Source organism: Halichoeres trimaculatus, unplaced genomic scaffold (genome assembly GCF_033239565.1).
Source record: "Halichoeres trimaculatus isolate MK-OKI-2021-1 unplaced genomic scaffold, fHalTri1.1 fHalTri1_scaffold_12, whole genome shotgun sequence".
In the NCBI taxonomy this organism is placed as follows: Eukaryota; Metazoa; Chordata; class Actinopteri; order Labriformes; family Labridae; genus Halichoeres; species Halichoeres trimaculatus.
The window spans coordinates 3,850,746-3,865,690 of record NW_027437190.1 but is presented as its reverse complement, the minus strand read 5'-3'; the positions used below and the strand labels follow the sequence as shown (position 1 = coordinate 3,865,690).

The 14,945-nt window shown below is 42.0% G+C and overlaps 1 protein-coding gene across 1 annotated transcript in view; it reads left to right on the top strand.

Annotated features, from left to right (window-relative positions):
• snrka (SNF related kinase a) overlaps nucleotides 1-14,945 on the top strand; it is a 60,278-nt gene that overhangs the window by 32,666 nt on the left and 12,667 nt on the right. The window contains 1 exon segment of the mRNA XM_074683521.1: nucleotides 14,432-14,644. Coding sequence (XP_074539622.1) covers nucleotides 14,432-14,644 — 213 coding nt within the window.

Below are 14,945 nucleotides of genomic sequence, written 5' to 3'. Positions count from 1 at the left end.
ACTTTCCCTACCCTGACCCACACTCCATCATGTCTCTTAAGCCACATTTCCACCAAACATCTCAAGTTTGGTTGGTGATAAACAATAATAAATGAAATATGGTATAGATTTTTTGTTGTTACTCTGAAGACGCGTCACTTCCCCCTTTCAGTGTTTTCTGACCTCAGCTTTGGAACCACTGCTCTAATCCACGTGTCAGAATGTGCTGGGGCAGGAAATCAAAATATTAGAAAACAAGGTTTGCTGAGAAACATGGAAAGAGGAAAGCTGCTCCTTGTTGTGGCATTGTTACATTTTTTCTATCACCTAAAGTAAATGGTCTGAGACAAATGGAAACCTTTAAATCATTCAGTTTCCTGTGTGCGATAAGAAAATGTAATGGTCCACATTTTTTTCAAACTGTCCAGCTGCAGACCTCCACCCTCAGCCGACTCTCTTGGAGTCTTCACTCCTCTACCACCAGAAGGAAGTGAGGTCATTCATTAATTTATTTTCTGAACCGTTTATCCTGTTCAGAGTCGCGGGTGGCTGGAGCCTATCCCAGCTGTCATTGGGCGAGAGGAGGGGCACACCCTGGACTGGTCGCCAGTCAATCACAGGGCTGACACAGAGACAGACTGACGTCAGGATATAAAGTAAAAAATGTCAAAATAAAATGTTGCCTTTATAGTTACAGTGGAGAAAATAAGTATTGAACGCGTCAACTTTTTTGTCATCACATTTATTTCCAAAGATGCAGTTTAAACAAAATTTCTACCAGACATTGGTATTAACTCAAATAATCCCTACATGAAAAGAAATCATGACATTCAAGTCCATTAATAATGGTAAAGTGGAATTAAGTACGATAACACAGGAAAAAAGTATTGAACACACCATGGAAAGGCTGTATACTTTGGCAAGGAAATGCACCATACCACCTGATATCTGTCAGTAATTATTACTTGAACTTCCAATTAGTGCAAACCAACATCAGCTGGGCTAGAGCAAATTGATGGTTCTATAAAAAAGGTCGTTTTTCCACCAAACAGTTAAATACCACTCACCTCATGATGGGTCAAGGCAAAGAGCTCTCTAAAGACATTCACAACCTGATTGTTGCTCAGCATCAGAATGGAACTGGTTACAGACTTATATCAAAGCAGCTGAATATTCCAGTCAGCACTGTTGGGGCCATTATTCGCATGTGGAAGAAGCACCACCTTACCATAAACAGGCCACGCACAGGAGCTCCTGACCAGGGAGTCAGACAGATAGTCAGAAGAGTACTCAACGAGCCAAGGACCACCCTGAAAGTGCTCCAGAAAGACTTGGAGGCAGCAGGTACAATTGTTAAAGAGAAAACAATAGACAATGCACTCCACTGCCATGGCCTCTATGGATGCTCAGCCCACAAGACTCCATTCCTCAAGAAAAGGCATGTTGAAGCTGGTTTAAAGTTTGCTAAACAGCATCTTGACAAGCCTGTTGGATACTGGGAGAATGTTTTCTGGTCAGATGAGACCAAAACTGAACTTTTCTGCTGTCATACTACATGCCATGTTTGGAGAAGAAATGGCACTGCACATCACCCAAAAAACACTACACCAACAGTGAAGTTTGGAGGTGGAAGCATCATGGCATGGGCTTGTTTCTCATCTCATGGCATTGGTAAACTTCATGTAATTGACGGAGCAATGAATGGAGCCATGTATGGGGAAATTCTTGATATGAATCTGCTGCCATCCACCAGGATGATGAAGATGAGACGTGGCTGGACCTTCCAGCAGGACAATGATCCAAAGCACACGGCAAAGTTGACTCTCAAATGGTTTCAGAAAAAGAAAATCAATCTGTTAGAATGGCCTAGTCAATCACCTGACTTAAATCCAATTGGACATTTGTGGAAAAAACTAAAGAAAAGGGTTCACCAGAGGGCACCAAAGAATATTCCAGATTTAAAGACAATCTGTGCAGAGGAATGGGCCAAAATCACACCTGAGCAGTGTGGGCCATTAGTTCAAACATACAAGAAGCTTCTGGAAGCTGTCATTACAAACAAAGGCTTCTCCACTAAGTATTAGATGAGTCTCAGTTAGCGTGTTCAATACGTTTTCCTGTGTTATCGTACTTAATTCCACATAATCATTATTTATGGACCTGAATGTAACCCAGGTAAAATTAAACCTTCAGCTGCCTCTCAGCGTAATCTCGGGTGCGTCATGACGTCACGCTGTATGTCATGCGGTCAGGTGACCGGGCGTAGCAAATTAAAACGGCGCAGGCCGGGAGCGAAATACACAGTTCAATCGATCGTGGATAGAGCCCTCTCTGGAGACAATTGCTGCAGGAAGCCGACTACCAGCGCCGACGACGGACCGATCGTATTGATTTAACTCTGGAACCGGCCAGGTTTGATGGCAAGCTATGAGCCTATGATGAATCCAGTGACTTCTATGAGCCTATGATGAATCCAGTGACTTCTATGAGCCTATGATGAATCCAGTGACTTCTATGAGCCTATGATGAATCCATTGACTTCTATGAGCCTATGATGAATCCATTGACTACTGTGAGCCTGTGATGAATCCATGATCGGTTAGGTCACAAACCCCAGGCAGCTCATCCTGCTCTGCCCAATCCATCCTCCTGCTCTGGCCGGGCTGAACCCTCAATTCACGCACTCACGCCTCACACTAACACGTCCCCGAGGGAACAAAAAGGACTGAACTTTACAAGGGAAGAATTCAGTGATCGAACGCACTGCATTTATGAACTGATGTTGAGCTTCTACTGTGTGTTTATTGTGCAATTGTTGTTTTTTTTTGTCATGTGTGTCTTTATAATATATGATGATCATCAAAACATACTTGTCTCAGTCTCTCTCTCCGCTCCTTGAGTCAAACTAAGAGTCTTCTGATATCGTAGCCTTACCAATCTCTTAACTGTTCATGTGATACACATGCTACATGAACGTTGCGATTTCTTTTCATGTGTGGATTATTTGAGTTAATACCAATGTCTGGTAGAAATTTGTTTGAACTGCATCTTTGAAAATGAATGTGATGAGAAAAAAGTAGACGCGTACAATACTTATTTTGAATGGCTTGTGCTGGAATGTGTAAATATATGTAGTGCAAGTGTATTTAAAGTATGGAAAAAATACCCACCAAAACAAAACCCAACTAAATCTAAATCCTTGAATTTTCTTTCAGCTATTGCTAAATGCCTTCTGATTTATCTACAGTGTTCAGAGAAAGGCACACAGCAGTAGCCTCACTGATTTATTCCAGGCCCTGCAGACCAGTTTGCTCCAGTAGCTGGCACAGACCAAAAACCCTTGAAGCAGTTTGAGCAGCACAGTAACTGTGCAGTAGAGTCCAGCACAGAAATACATTTTTTACACAAATAACAAGTTCAGCAGTACAGAACAGAAACCAGCAGTTGCATAACTGCTTGTGTGTTAGTTAATGACATGCTTAATTTTGTGCACACTAAGATACACTAAACTCATTAATGATGCACAGTGGTATTTTCTTTTTCCGACCCTCCCTATTTTTTTTTTTTTTTTCAATTTTATCACACTGTTTAGCATTAGCTCTTTTGATTCTGCTTTTATTCAATGTCAGAGCAGGTAATGTGTAGAAATGCTAGCTTAGCTCTGAAGGTATTGCGCAGACCAGATTGAACAGAAGAATCCAAACAAATAAGGTATGAAGCACTCAGCTGAACTCAATGTGTGGTCATAACATTTGGAATCAATATGAACGTTGTATGATCTGTTGAAAAAGTTTGTATTTGTAGCTTATCTCTAAACATGTGTAATGTTGGCAGACAGATTGTTGATGACAGTATGAAACAAACAGTGAATGGGTTCCCTTAACAACAAAACAGTAACAGAACCAGAACCATGGTGCTCAACATGACGTGAAGGCCTGATCTTTGTTTCTGCTCTGACTGCGCAGGATGTATTTTTAGACACAGGAAATAAACCCTTATCTCCTCTGAGTCGAAGGAGAGATCTGACTAGATTGAAGTGTTAAGCTGAAGCAGCTGTGAGCAATCTGATGGGCTTGGACTTCAGTGCAGAGGAGCCATTTGTCACATGCTGTGTCCTGAGCTTGTATTTTTACCATGGCCGTATCCAGTGCACCATCCACCCGTTTCTTAGTTTAGAATTTAAAACCAGCATTTGCAGAGCCTCTTCTTCCCTAACAGATTTTAAGAGCTACGCCAAGTTCTCTGAGCAGTTTCAATCAGAGAAATAGCTGTGAAGACTCAGATGGAGTGGGCAAACATAAGGAACCCATGTTGGTTTAGGGGCTGAGCCTTCAGCATGACTTTTTCTCATGTCAGGGGAGCAGAGCTGGTGCTCTTCCTTTGAAATACAGGGAGTGGAGATGGATAAAGAACAGAAAAATAGATTTTAAATGTTCAACCTTGAAAATAAAATTAAACTTACACATAACACAACATTCACCTCTGATTTTCATGATGATAAATTGAATCTTTTACCTTGATTTCGGTCAATACATCTCAGCTCAGTCTATACTGTAAATATTTTAATAATTTTGAAACAAGTGACTGAAATGAACATGCACAGATGAATTGAACACTGGAATTGAAAACACATCAGCTAAAAATTAAATGTTTTGTGGAAAAAAACAACAAATTTTCTTAAAAAGGAGACAATAAAAACTTGTATTTCTTGCATTGCAACAAAATTTGTGGTTTTAATTCTGCAGCGTTATTGTAGAAAACAATTTTACCTTTTGAAAAAGATACTTCACTACTTTTGCGGTCAACATCATCCTTATCAAAGCCAAAGTTTGTCCAAACATTAACGCAGAATTCCTTTGAGTACAAGCTGCTGTCTGAGTTTTTCTCTATGATGCTTCTGAGACCTGCCAGATCCAACCACAGTCCAATAGCAATCCATCGATTGAGCTATGCTCGGTCTGTTCTCTGTCTGACTAAGCTGTTTACATGCTTTGTGATAGTCTGATGTCAGTCTGACTAAGCTCATGGTCCAATTTCATAATCTGTAAACGCACTGTGTGTAGCGGACTGGGTGGTGCCTTCTTCTTCTGCTGGTTTTCTGGCAGCCTACATGCTTTGTGACACCTGGCTGCCTGTCATGTAACTACACAACCAGTGGTGTATTTTATTAAGAGGATGATGTATTGGTAGACGGAGAATTACAAGGGGGTAAACTGAAATAACCAACACAGCAATTATAGTTGCTTAGAAGCTGTAGATGTCGGTTTAAGTTATTTTTCAATTAAACACCTAGCCCTAGGTTGAGTTACTGATGGTTTTAACCAGATGAAACTGTGTGCAAATTTCTCTTTATTAACCTGTAAACCAACTGTCTTGCTAATCGTATTGAATTTACAGCTGTATAGTATTAATGAGATGCAATGTCACTGAAGTATAATCTGAAAAAGTAAAGCCCTAATCCATGCTATCTGTATTATCTGTGTCAGATTAAAAATGCTAACTTTATTTGAAAAGTAAGTGAAGATTAAACAGTCTCTAGTTAAGTTGGCACTTGAGCAGCATCATTAGCTTTTCCTTGAGTTTAGGACTGCAACTAAAGATTATTTTTAATGTCAACTTATCTATTGGTTATTTTTTCGATAAGTCGATTAATCACGATTATTTTGTGTTTCAACCTAATTTGTCCTTTAAAATGTGCAGACCTTTAAAATTGTACCTGTGTGTTGCATTTTCACTGCATTTACTCAGTTAGGTTCTCACCTCTGATTGGTCAGCCTCATGTTTGTTTGTTTGTCTTTGCTTCATTCATGATGACATAAAAATATAAGAACAAAACAAAACACCCCAAATTAATCTCAAAATGAATGAAGGAGGTAACAAGGAAATTAAGTTTTTGTTTGCAGTGTTGGTTGGTAAGACCGCTTGTTAATAACTTTGGGCTTATTTTCTAATGTTTATTTGCTCATCTGGGCTTGCTTTGCTCTCTGTATGATCCATCCTGATTCTCTCACAGCTCTCCATAACAAGGCCTTAAAGTGATACTCTGGGATGGAACAAGTTGGGTCCTATCGCAAGGTTTAGGGCAGAAATTACCCCTACAGCAGTGTTTTTGTGCAGCAGAAGCCCAGAGTGCACGCACCAAACACCCCCTCCCTGCTCCTCTGCAGGTTTCCTCTGCACTCAGACGGGGCCATATTTTACTTGACCAAAAACACAAATAAACAGACTCCCACCGAAAAAATCTGATATCGGTCTGCATTCACGCTTTATTTGGAGAATTTTCAGCGTGTTACTTTCATACAAAAACACCGCTAAATAAGGCTCTAGTTCTCATCTTGTCGTAAAACGGCGCTACCTCCGCTGCAGAGCCACAGCTGGCTATGAGGCGCTCTCCGCTTACGTGTCTGTCTCCCGTGAGTCTCAGTTTAGCAGTTTTTCAAATTACCAACACTCCGACCGGTAGCCTATATATGAAAAATCATAAATGAAAACATAGATCAATCAATTATTTAGAAATAGCTATACCTATGTTTGCTGTGTGTGGTGTCACAACTATGTGACGATCTCCACGCTGATAGGCTGTCCTGGCGCGTCAAGACTTTTCGCTCAAAAAGTTCAATTATTTCAACTCAAGCGGTGAGCAGTGAGCAGCGAGCGTTTTTTCGCTGGAAACACATGCTGCTCAACGCTTGAACGCTTGACGCCGCTCTATGCTCGCCCCGACGCATCGTCAATTCGTGGTTTTAAATTGACTTTGTATGTAATATCAACGCGCAAAAAAATTTGCGACGCCTTCAGTGGGTACATACTGTTAGTCCGCGCGGCGTGCCAGGTATAAACAAACAAACGCAGGTAGTCTGCTAGGACGAAGAGACATGATGAGAACTAGAGCCTTATTTAGCGGTGTTTTTGTGTGAAAGTAACGTGCTGAAAATTCTCTAAATAAAGCGTGAATGCTGACTGATATCAGAGTTTTTCGGTGGGAGTCTGTTTATTTGTGTTTTTGGTCAAGTAAAATATGGCCCCGTCTGAGTGTAGAGCAGGGGTCTCAAACTCGTGCCATGGAGGGCCAAGAGGCTGCGGGTTTTCTTTCCAACCAGAACCTCCAACCAGGTGATTTCACTGATTAGTCACTGCTCTCTGCTTGAAGGTGTGGTAATTAATGAAATCACCTGGTAGAGTTTCTGGTTGGAAAGAAAACCTGCAGCCTCTTGGCCCTCCATGGCATGAGTTTAAGACCCCTGGTGTAGAGGAAACCGGCTGACGAGCAGGGAGGGGGTGTTCGGTGCGTGCGCCCTGGGCTTCTTCCATCTTCTTCCATCCTGGAGTATCACTTTAAGTTTCGTTTCTACATGCGTTACTTCCACTTTGCTCATGCACACTCCGCCCCCCCCCCCCCCCCCCCCCCCCTCGTTGAGTGTTACCGGTGCAGTGTGAGCTCGAGAGTGAGAGCTCCATCAGATAAATGTCCTCTCTTTTCAAAAGTTAGGGGAGTTTTGACACTAGATTTTGACTCAGATCCTGAAAAACTGTTTAAAACAGAGAGTGAAGGAGACTCTCTAAATCATTTTATCAGACGCTAAACACCAGGAGCTGTCAGGCTGTCTAAGCCGGAGATGCAGAGCCTCGGTCAGCGTGCATCGCTGTCAGGGTGTGGAGATTTTTCCTTATCAATATTTCTCATGTTTGAACTTAGTGATCTTTTCCCATAAAAATATCTGTTAACGTGGAGCCTCATGCTGTGAACTGAAGTTACAGATGAACATTCCCCTCTGGCATTTGATTTCACTATATGACAACAACAACAAAAACAACAATGCAATGCATCAACTATTAAAAATTACATCCATATATTTTTTATAGTCGATGAGTCGGTTATGTTGACTCATTGTTGCAGCCATACTTGAGTTTTCTCATGTGCTAATGTTTAGCCTTTGTTTATGTTTGTTGTATCCTCTTTTTTGTAAAGAGCTCAGAGAGGCAGGCTCCTGGAGTCCTCCATAAGAGTCTAAGTCACTAACCAGCGGCTGCTCTGGTTTAAAGTAGGCTCAGACAGTTGTAGTAGTAGTTGACAAAGTAGTTTCAGACAGTGGTGTGATTACGGCTAGATTTACTTTGTGTCTCCTCTTGTGTTTGCCTTTTACGCTCTCTTCCCCCAGAAAAGTCCACAAACATCTCCGCAGACTAGGTCAACACATTCTTGTCTTTCTCGTCTTGTGTTTGTATTTGTGTCTGTGTGTGTGTGTGTGCGTGTGTATCCTTCTCTCTGCTCTCTGTTCCCTGTTGACTCATCAAAAAACATTCAGACGACTCACTTCATTCATTATTCAGCAGCTTGCTCTCACAAACCCATCACCCTCTTCTCCTGGTGCTGCGTTTTTGTCAATCTTCATTTTAGTTTTGGGGGATCAGATAAGATGTAAATGTTTGTCTTACACCCACCTGTGCTCACCTTCAGTGCCAGCTGCAGTCTTATCAAAACAGAAACAGACGTTCAGTGAAACTCTTCCATTGTGTCAGTTTGACCTGTGAAAGGTGAGGAGTGCATGGAGCGCTCAGAACATCATGTTCCTACATTTGCTGTCATTACAGCTATCTCTCAGAGTGCGTTCACAAAAACACTTGACCCTCTGTTCATCGTTTGCATCATCATCATCATCACACTTTACCGATGCTGTTGTTTCACAGACGAGGCTCAGCCAGCTCATAGCCAGCTGCTTTCTGTGGTTCGTTTTAGACAACATCCGAGCGGGTTCTGTGCCTGGTTTGTGCGTTGGTGGATCCCTCTCTCACAAGAACACACTGTGTTGTGTGTAAGGACAAGCTAGTACACATTTGTATGAGTGTGTGCTGTATTGATTCCCAGAGAACAAGGGAGAGAGGGAAAGGACAAGGGAATTTGATTTGTAGAGAAGCAAGTGTTTGTTAGAGTACCACGTACCCTGGGAGCTGAAGAGGGCACGTCTTTGTGTTCACGCTGTTCCAGCAGTCGGCTGACCAACGCCTGACACTTTACAGAGGCGCCCATCATGTCGCTCTTTGTTTGCACCACTCCTACCAACATTCAATTTCAGTGCTGACAAGTGTTTGTCATTGTCACATAAGATATTTATGTGTTCATATTTTTTTTCTGCACTTGAATTCACACAGCAACAGCCTGCTGTTTCTTCGAGCGTATTCAGACCTGGACTGTTTCGTCCACTTTAAAAGGACCAGGGTTCGTTTCCCATGCTGGTGCGGACTTTCCATGCAAGTAGGAATAGACACAAACGAACCCTGGTGCGGACCAAACAACTGGACCGAGACCGTGGTTCTCCAGTGTAGGTCTGAATACAAACCAAGGTCCATCCGAACTAACTACAGGATACATGTGCCTTTTGGGCCTATAAGGCCACCATAACCTAACCATCTGTGGTTCATACCTGATCCTCCGTCTTCTGTTTAGCCACGCTGTTGCTAGCATGTTGTGGGTCAGGACACACAGAGCATAGCGTCTCCTTGCTGCGCGCATTCGTCTTCGCTGTTCCAAAATTGTAAACGGTGTTGTTAAGCTGCTTTGAAGGAGCTGCTCTTGAAAATGAAAATGATTTTGCAGCTCTAATAAGAGCACAAACACACACGTTTACCTCCATTTCCTGGTCTGTACTCTGTGTGCCGCCCTTTGTCAGTGCTGTCCAATGAGAGCACTGATCGTCACACACGTGGATGTGTTTACAGAATATAGTCCACTTGCAAAAAGTACAATCTGAATACGAACCGCACCAAACAAAAAAAATAAAGTCCACTTTTGGTCCGGACCAAACAAGTGGACCAAAGGACTTTTCTGGTCTGAATACAGCCTAACTCAACCTCCCAGGGGGTGGGTGCCTCGGTTCCCCCTGTTCATTTACACACAGTCTCCTGCGCGGTCACACTGGCCACCCAAACCGTGCTACACTTAAGCACAATGGCCTGCACAGTGAGACACAGAGAACACTGCAACAACTTGACTGACTTTTATGCTTATGTTAGGTCGTTTTGGTCCCACACAGCTAGGAATGGGTACCGAATTAGGAACTTTTATGGGTACCGACCCGAATATGTCAAAAGTACCTGACCTATTCTCGAAAAATCAAAAAGTACCATGTGCAGGTACCTGACTACATCCTTGTGACTGTGAGGGACTGAAAGAGTAGGTAACTTTCCATGCTGGACATGAACACAGCACTGCAAGGTTGTATATTGAAGAATGAACATATATGAAATTGAAAAACATATATGTTTTGTTATTAAACACATTGATATTTTTACTGCATAAACACAAAAAAGTACCGAAAATTGGCACCACTGCTGATACCGATTGCCAGGTACTGAGCATCAGTACAGTATCGTTTCAAATGTGAAAGGCACCCATCCCTACACAAAGCCCTCTAACACCCTGCTATTGTTAAAAATGATTGTCAAGAGGACACACTGGCTGAATGAACTGGACTTTGGAGTGTGTCTGAGCACGCTTCAGATGGTCAGTGTGACCGTGCTTTGAAAGACTGCTGCGAGCGGTCTTGATTTTGGGTGGGGAAGGGCCTCAGTTTTCAGCCTTGGTTTCCTCATTTTTGGTTTTCAAGAATTTTCATTTTGGTGCATCTCTATTTTAAAGAGCTTTTCAAGTTTGTGGCACAGGTACCGTCTGTTAGGCAATAACAATAGAAGCAACCATCAGTGATCCAATGGCAGCTGCCCAATTCTCTTCAACCATCTATAAATACTGTCACAAGCTGACTGTGATCTATAACAATGTCTGCATGGTTATTAACCAACAAACCTGCTCAGCTCTCAGTGTGCCGTCATTCTGCGGTGTTCCTCTCTCCTCTCCACTGCTCCCCCTCCTCCTCCTCCTGCTGCTGCTGCTGCTGCTGGTTGTGGTCCTCAGGGAGCCAGGCTAGCTCTGACTAATCCCCAGCATGACTGTCAGTCAGCAGAGCACTGTTCTGCCCAGGCTGTTAGTCTGGAGCAGTCATCCTGGAGTCTGCTCACACTTAGCTCAAACACACTTGGGGATTGGAAAGGGTTGGAAAAAATGGGAAGAGTTGAGCCAACATGAAACGTACAGGCTTGGTTCTCACTTCTGTTTTTTTTTATGTGTGTGTGAGTGAGTGGGTGGATGGGTGTGATGATATTTAGCTCTTCTATGACAGTGAAGTGAGGCTTTTATTTAGCGTGCTCATCAGTAACGTTGATCCTTTGTTATAATCATAGACAACACCATCTGCTGAAATCCTTTATTACGTAACCTTTAATGTATTTAAGTCTCCTATTCTTTGTTCCTCGTGTGTTTCTGTCCCCTTTCAGTCTACCAAGCAGTCTGCCTGTGTCACACCACACAATAATCCACATCTCTCTCTTTGTATCCAGATGGCAGGGATGTCTTGCTCCTTGATGTGTGATGCTGGTATTTATTTAGCCTTTTACTAGATTTCACATTTCCCTAATCCTGTGAAATTGCAGTCTCAGCTTTCAGCAGTGTCATTTGAATAAAAGCTGCAGGCTGACCAGCTTTCATTTACGTCCTCTACCCCGTCAGAGCAGATGTATGGCACAGTCTGTTATTGTACATTATACAAAATTTTCTTCAACGCTCTAGTTTTCTTTGTCAGAGATCAACATACCACCAAAATAGGTAAGACTTTACTCCAAAATCAAGTCCCTGTTCAGCTTTAGGGTGCCCGCATCTGATCCTTTCTTTGCCCTCCTGTGTTTTTGATATTAGATTGCTTGGTACATGGAGGAAGATCAAGACATTTTCAGAAAACAGTGAAGTCATCCACAATTTAGTGTAAAACACATGATGTTAGTGTAGGAATTGGTGAGATTTATACCACTTTAATTTAAAAAAATGTGTCTGCTTCTTGACTGACTTGTTGTTGAGAAGCAGATGCCAACTGAGCTCTGAGTAACTAGAACTAGAGGTGGATATGTTAAGCAGTGTTTGGATTCAATATTCCATGTAAACTGTTCATATTTTGAAGACCTCCAACCTCCCACATACAGCTGTAAACTTTTTTTGAAGAGTGCTGCTGTTTTAAGGGATAGTTCGGGTTTTTGAAATGAACCTGTATGGCATCCTCATCTATAGTTATGTACATCAGCGCTGACTTACCCCTGTCAGTGTCCTGTGACCCGAGATCTGATGCGCTTTTGGTCCAGACGAAAGTAGTCCGGCAACATAGCTGGGGTTCACGGAAATAAAGCGTTTTTCCTCTCAAAACAAATTGTGTTCAAAAGAGTGACAAATTTGCATCACAAAACTGCAAACCGGAAAAAAGTCAGACTCCATTATCGATTGGCACTACTTTCTGGTGCGTATCACTGCGCCGTACGGTGCATCCATTACATCATTACAACTTTAAAAAGTTAACGATAACATGACAACTTTTCTGTAAAGAATGTGGAAAACCTGTTGCCTGTGTGTTGCCACATTTGGTGCAGGATGAAACAGTACAAACCAATGATTTTGTGGAGAGTGATGGTAGCAAACTGAAAGTGCTGGCAAGAAAAAAAAAAGTTTAGTGTTTAGTGCGTAGTGTAGTTTCTTTGTTTTGTGTGTCAAAGCAATGGGGTAACTCATGACAATAGTCCTATAAAATGTTACTGTGACACCTGATGGTTTTGTCAATAGCTCTGCAAAACCACCTGGGAAATTCCTGTTTTTAATGCTATTTGTGTTTAGCTGTACCATTTGCTAAATTTGTACATTATAAACCACTTTTTTTTTTTTAGAGCAAAACCTGTACGAGTATGCTCTCTTGAGTACTTACTGATATAGGGTACCGATACTACTAGAAGTTTTGATGCATAAAATTTCACCAGTCACTCTGCCACTAAGTCCAAAAGAAAACACAAACAACTCTCTCTGTGTGTTTACGATTTGCTTGTAATGATCTAAAAAGTGCAAAATAAATCTGACAAAAGAATAAACTGAAGTGCAAAATAAAACATTTCAACACTTAACTCTCCCTGGTTCATTCACATTGTCTGAACACAACCTGATGCACATTTGCTGTGGTGTCAAACCGCAGCAGTGTAGCGCCAACTACTGGCGAGGATGACTTTTTGTATCGGCAGCCTTCATGAGTAAGATACCTTGAAAAAAGGCCAGTATTGGCTCGATACCGATACCAGTACTCGCCCATCCATACTTATTACATTTTAATGGTTAAAAAAAAATAGAAACAGAACTTTTTCCTACTTGGATTTTGTATTTTTCTTTCAATTGTAAAACCACACAGGTTAAGTGTGCTGAAAAACCCCAAGGAAAGCAAATTATACAGTATTTTAAGGTGAAATATTTAGGTAAAATCAAAAATGGTTGACAGCGGCCAGCTGACCCCTTGACCCCAGATGTTTAATTGCAACTGGCACGTGGGTTAAACTTATAACTGACTGTTTTATTTGAAGGATTTGCCTCTGGGGAAAAAAGAACCAACATGGATGCAACACTTATATGCTCTGAGGGGAACCTCAGTTATGTCACAGAAAAACATACCTAGTATTCCCATTCTGATTCACTGATATGGAAGCATCATCTCAAGGCTAAGGCAAAATATCAAGGAATATATCCTGTGTTGTGATGTGGCCTGAAAAATATCAAGCTATGAATAAAATGCCATATCTCCCAGCCCTAATGTTAACCTTTAGACACATGTATTTTTATGAAGCCTCTTTCTTTTGATGGAATTAGTTTTTACCCATGTTGCATGTTCCTCAGATATAAGATCACTGATCAGACGCAAACGTTAAAAATAAGCTAAGGCGACACTGCAGCATGTGTGGGGAGGCAGTGCTTGGAAGTGTAGGGTCACACCAGTCACTCATCAATTGTCCTGGCATCATGGTCCTGACAGCTCTGTTCTCAGGGGCTGAAGGGGTCAGGTGGTGGAGCAGGTGGAAACCTTCCAGTACCTGGGAAGCAGTCAGACCCAGCCCCTTGTCACTGAAACCCAGCTGCACTTATTAGACCTCCTGTCATTCATCTGACCTTTTCCAAATTTGAGATGGAGCTCGAGGAGTAAAATCAGAACCATACAGTGTGTGGTTCAGGAAATTACAAAACTGCTGGGGCACCAGTGTGGCCTGTATCCCTCATGGTGTCAGTCCATAAAGGAAATGTCAGTGGCATGTGCAAGCTTCTGTGGGAGTGAGTCGTTCAAAAAAAAAAAAAAAAAAAAAAAAAAAAAACAGGCTTCAAAGTCCTGTTTAGTAAAACTGAACACAGAGAAAATGAAGTGGGGAGGATATTTGACACTAGCTCGATACACTTGTTGCAACTTAACTTGGTGGCATCAACCTGCTACATGTATAAATACAAGTAAGTCAGTCAAAGTCTGAAAATGTCATGAAATATCATGAAACTTTTTTCAAAAATCACACCACAGAAGTTGGTTTGTAAAGTTTGTGTTCCTCTTTTTTTCTCCAGCCTCATAGATCGAATGCTCCAGAGGGATCCCAAGCGGCGGGCATCCCTGGAAGAGATCGAGACCCACGCCTGGCTGCAAGGAGTCGACCCGTCCCCTGCCACCAAGTACAACACTCCCCTGGTCTCCCACAAGAATCTATCAGAGGAGGAACACAACAGCATCATTCAGCGCATGGTGCTGGGAGATATTGCTGACCGAGAAGCCATTGTTGAGTAAGTTTGGCTGCTTGTATCTTTCTCTATGTGTGGAAACTGGAGGACAGAGCTCAGGCACATGAAGTTAGTGTTGGGTTTCTGATGGTTATGGTCCTGTGGTTTAGACCACCTAAAGGCAAAAATCGTTGGTTGGAACTCAAACTCTAAAAACCCCAGAATTATCATCCTTAATCAATATTGATACTGTCTGATACCATGGCAACATAAAGTCAACTCCTTGATAGCTGCAACTCACTCACTTACTTTTTTATTCTTACTACTCAGCAAATAGTGCTGGTACACATAAACAGGCATTTAA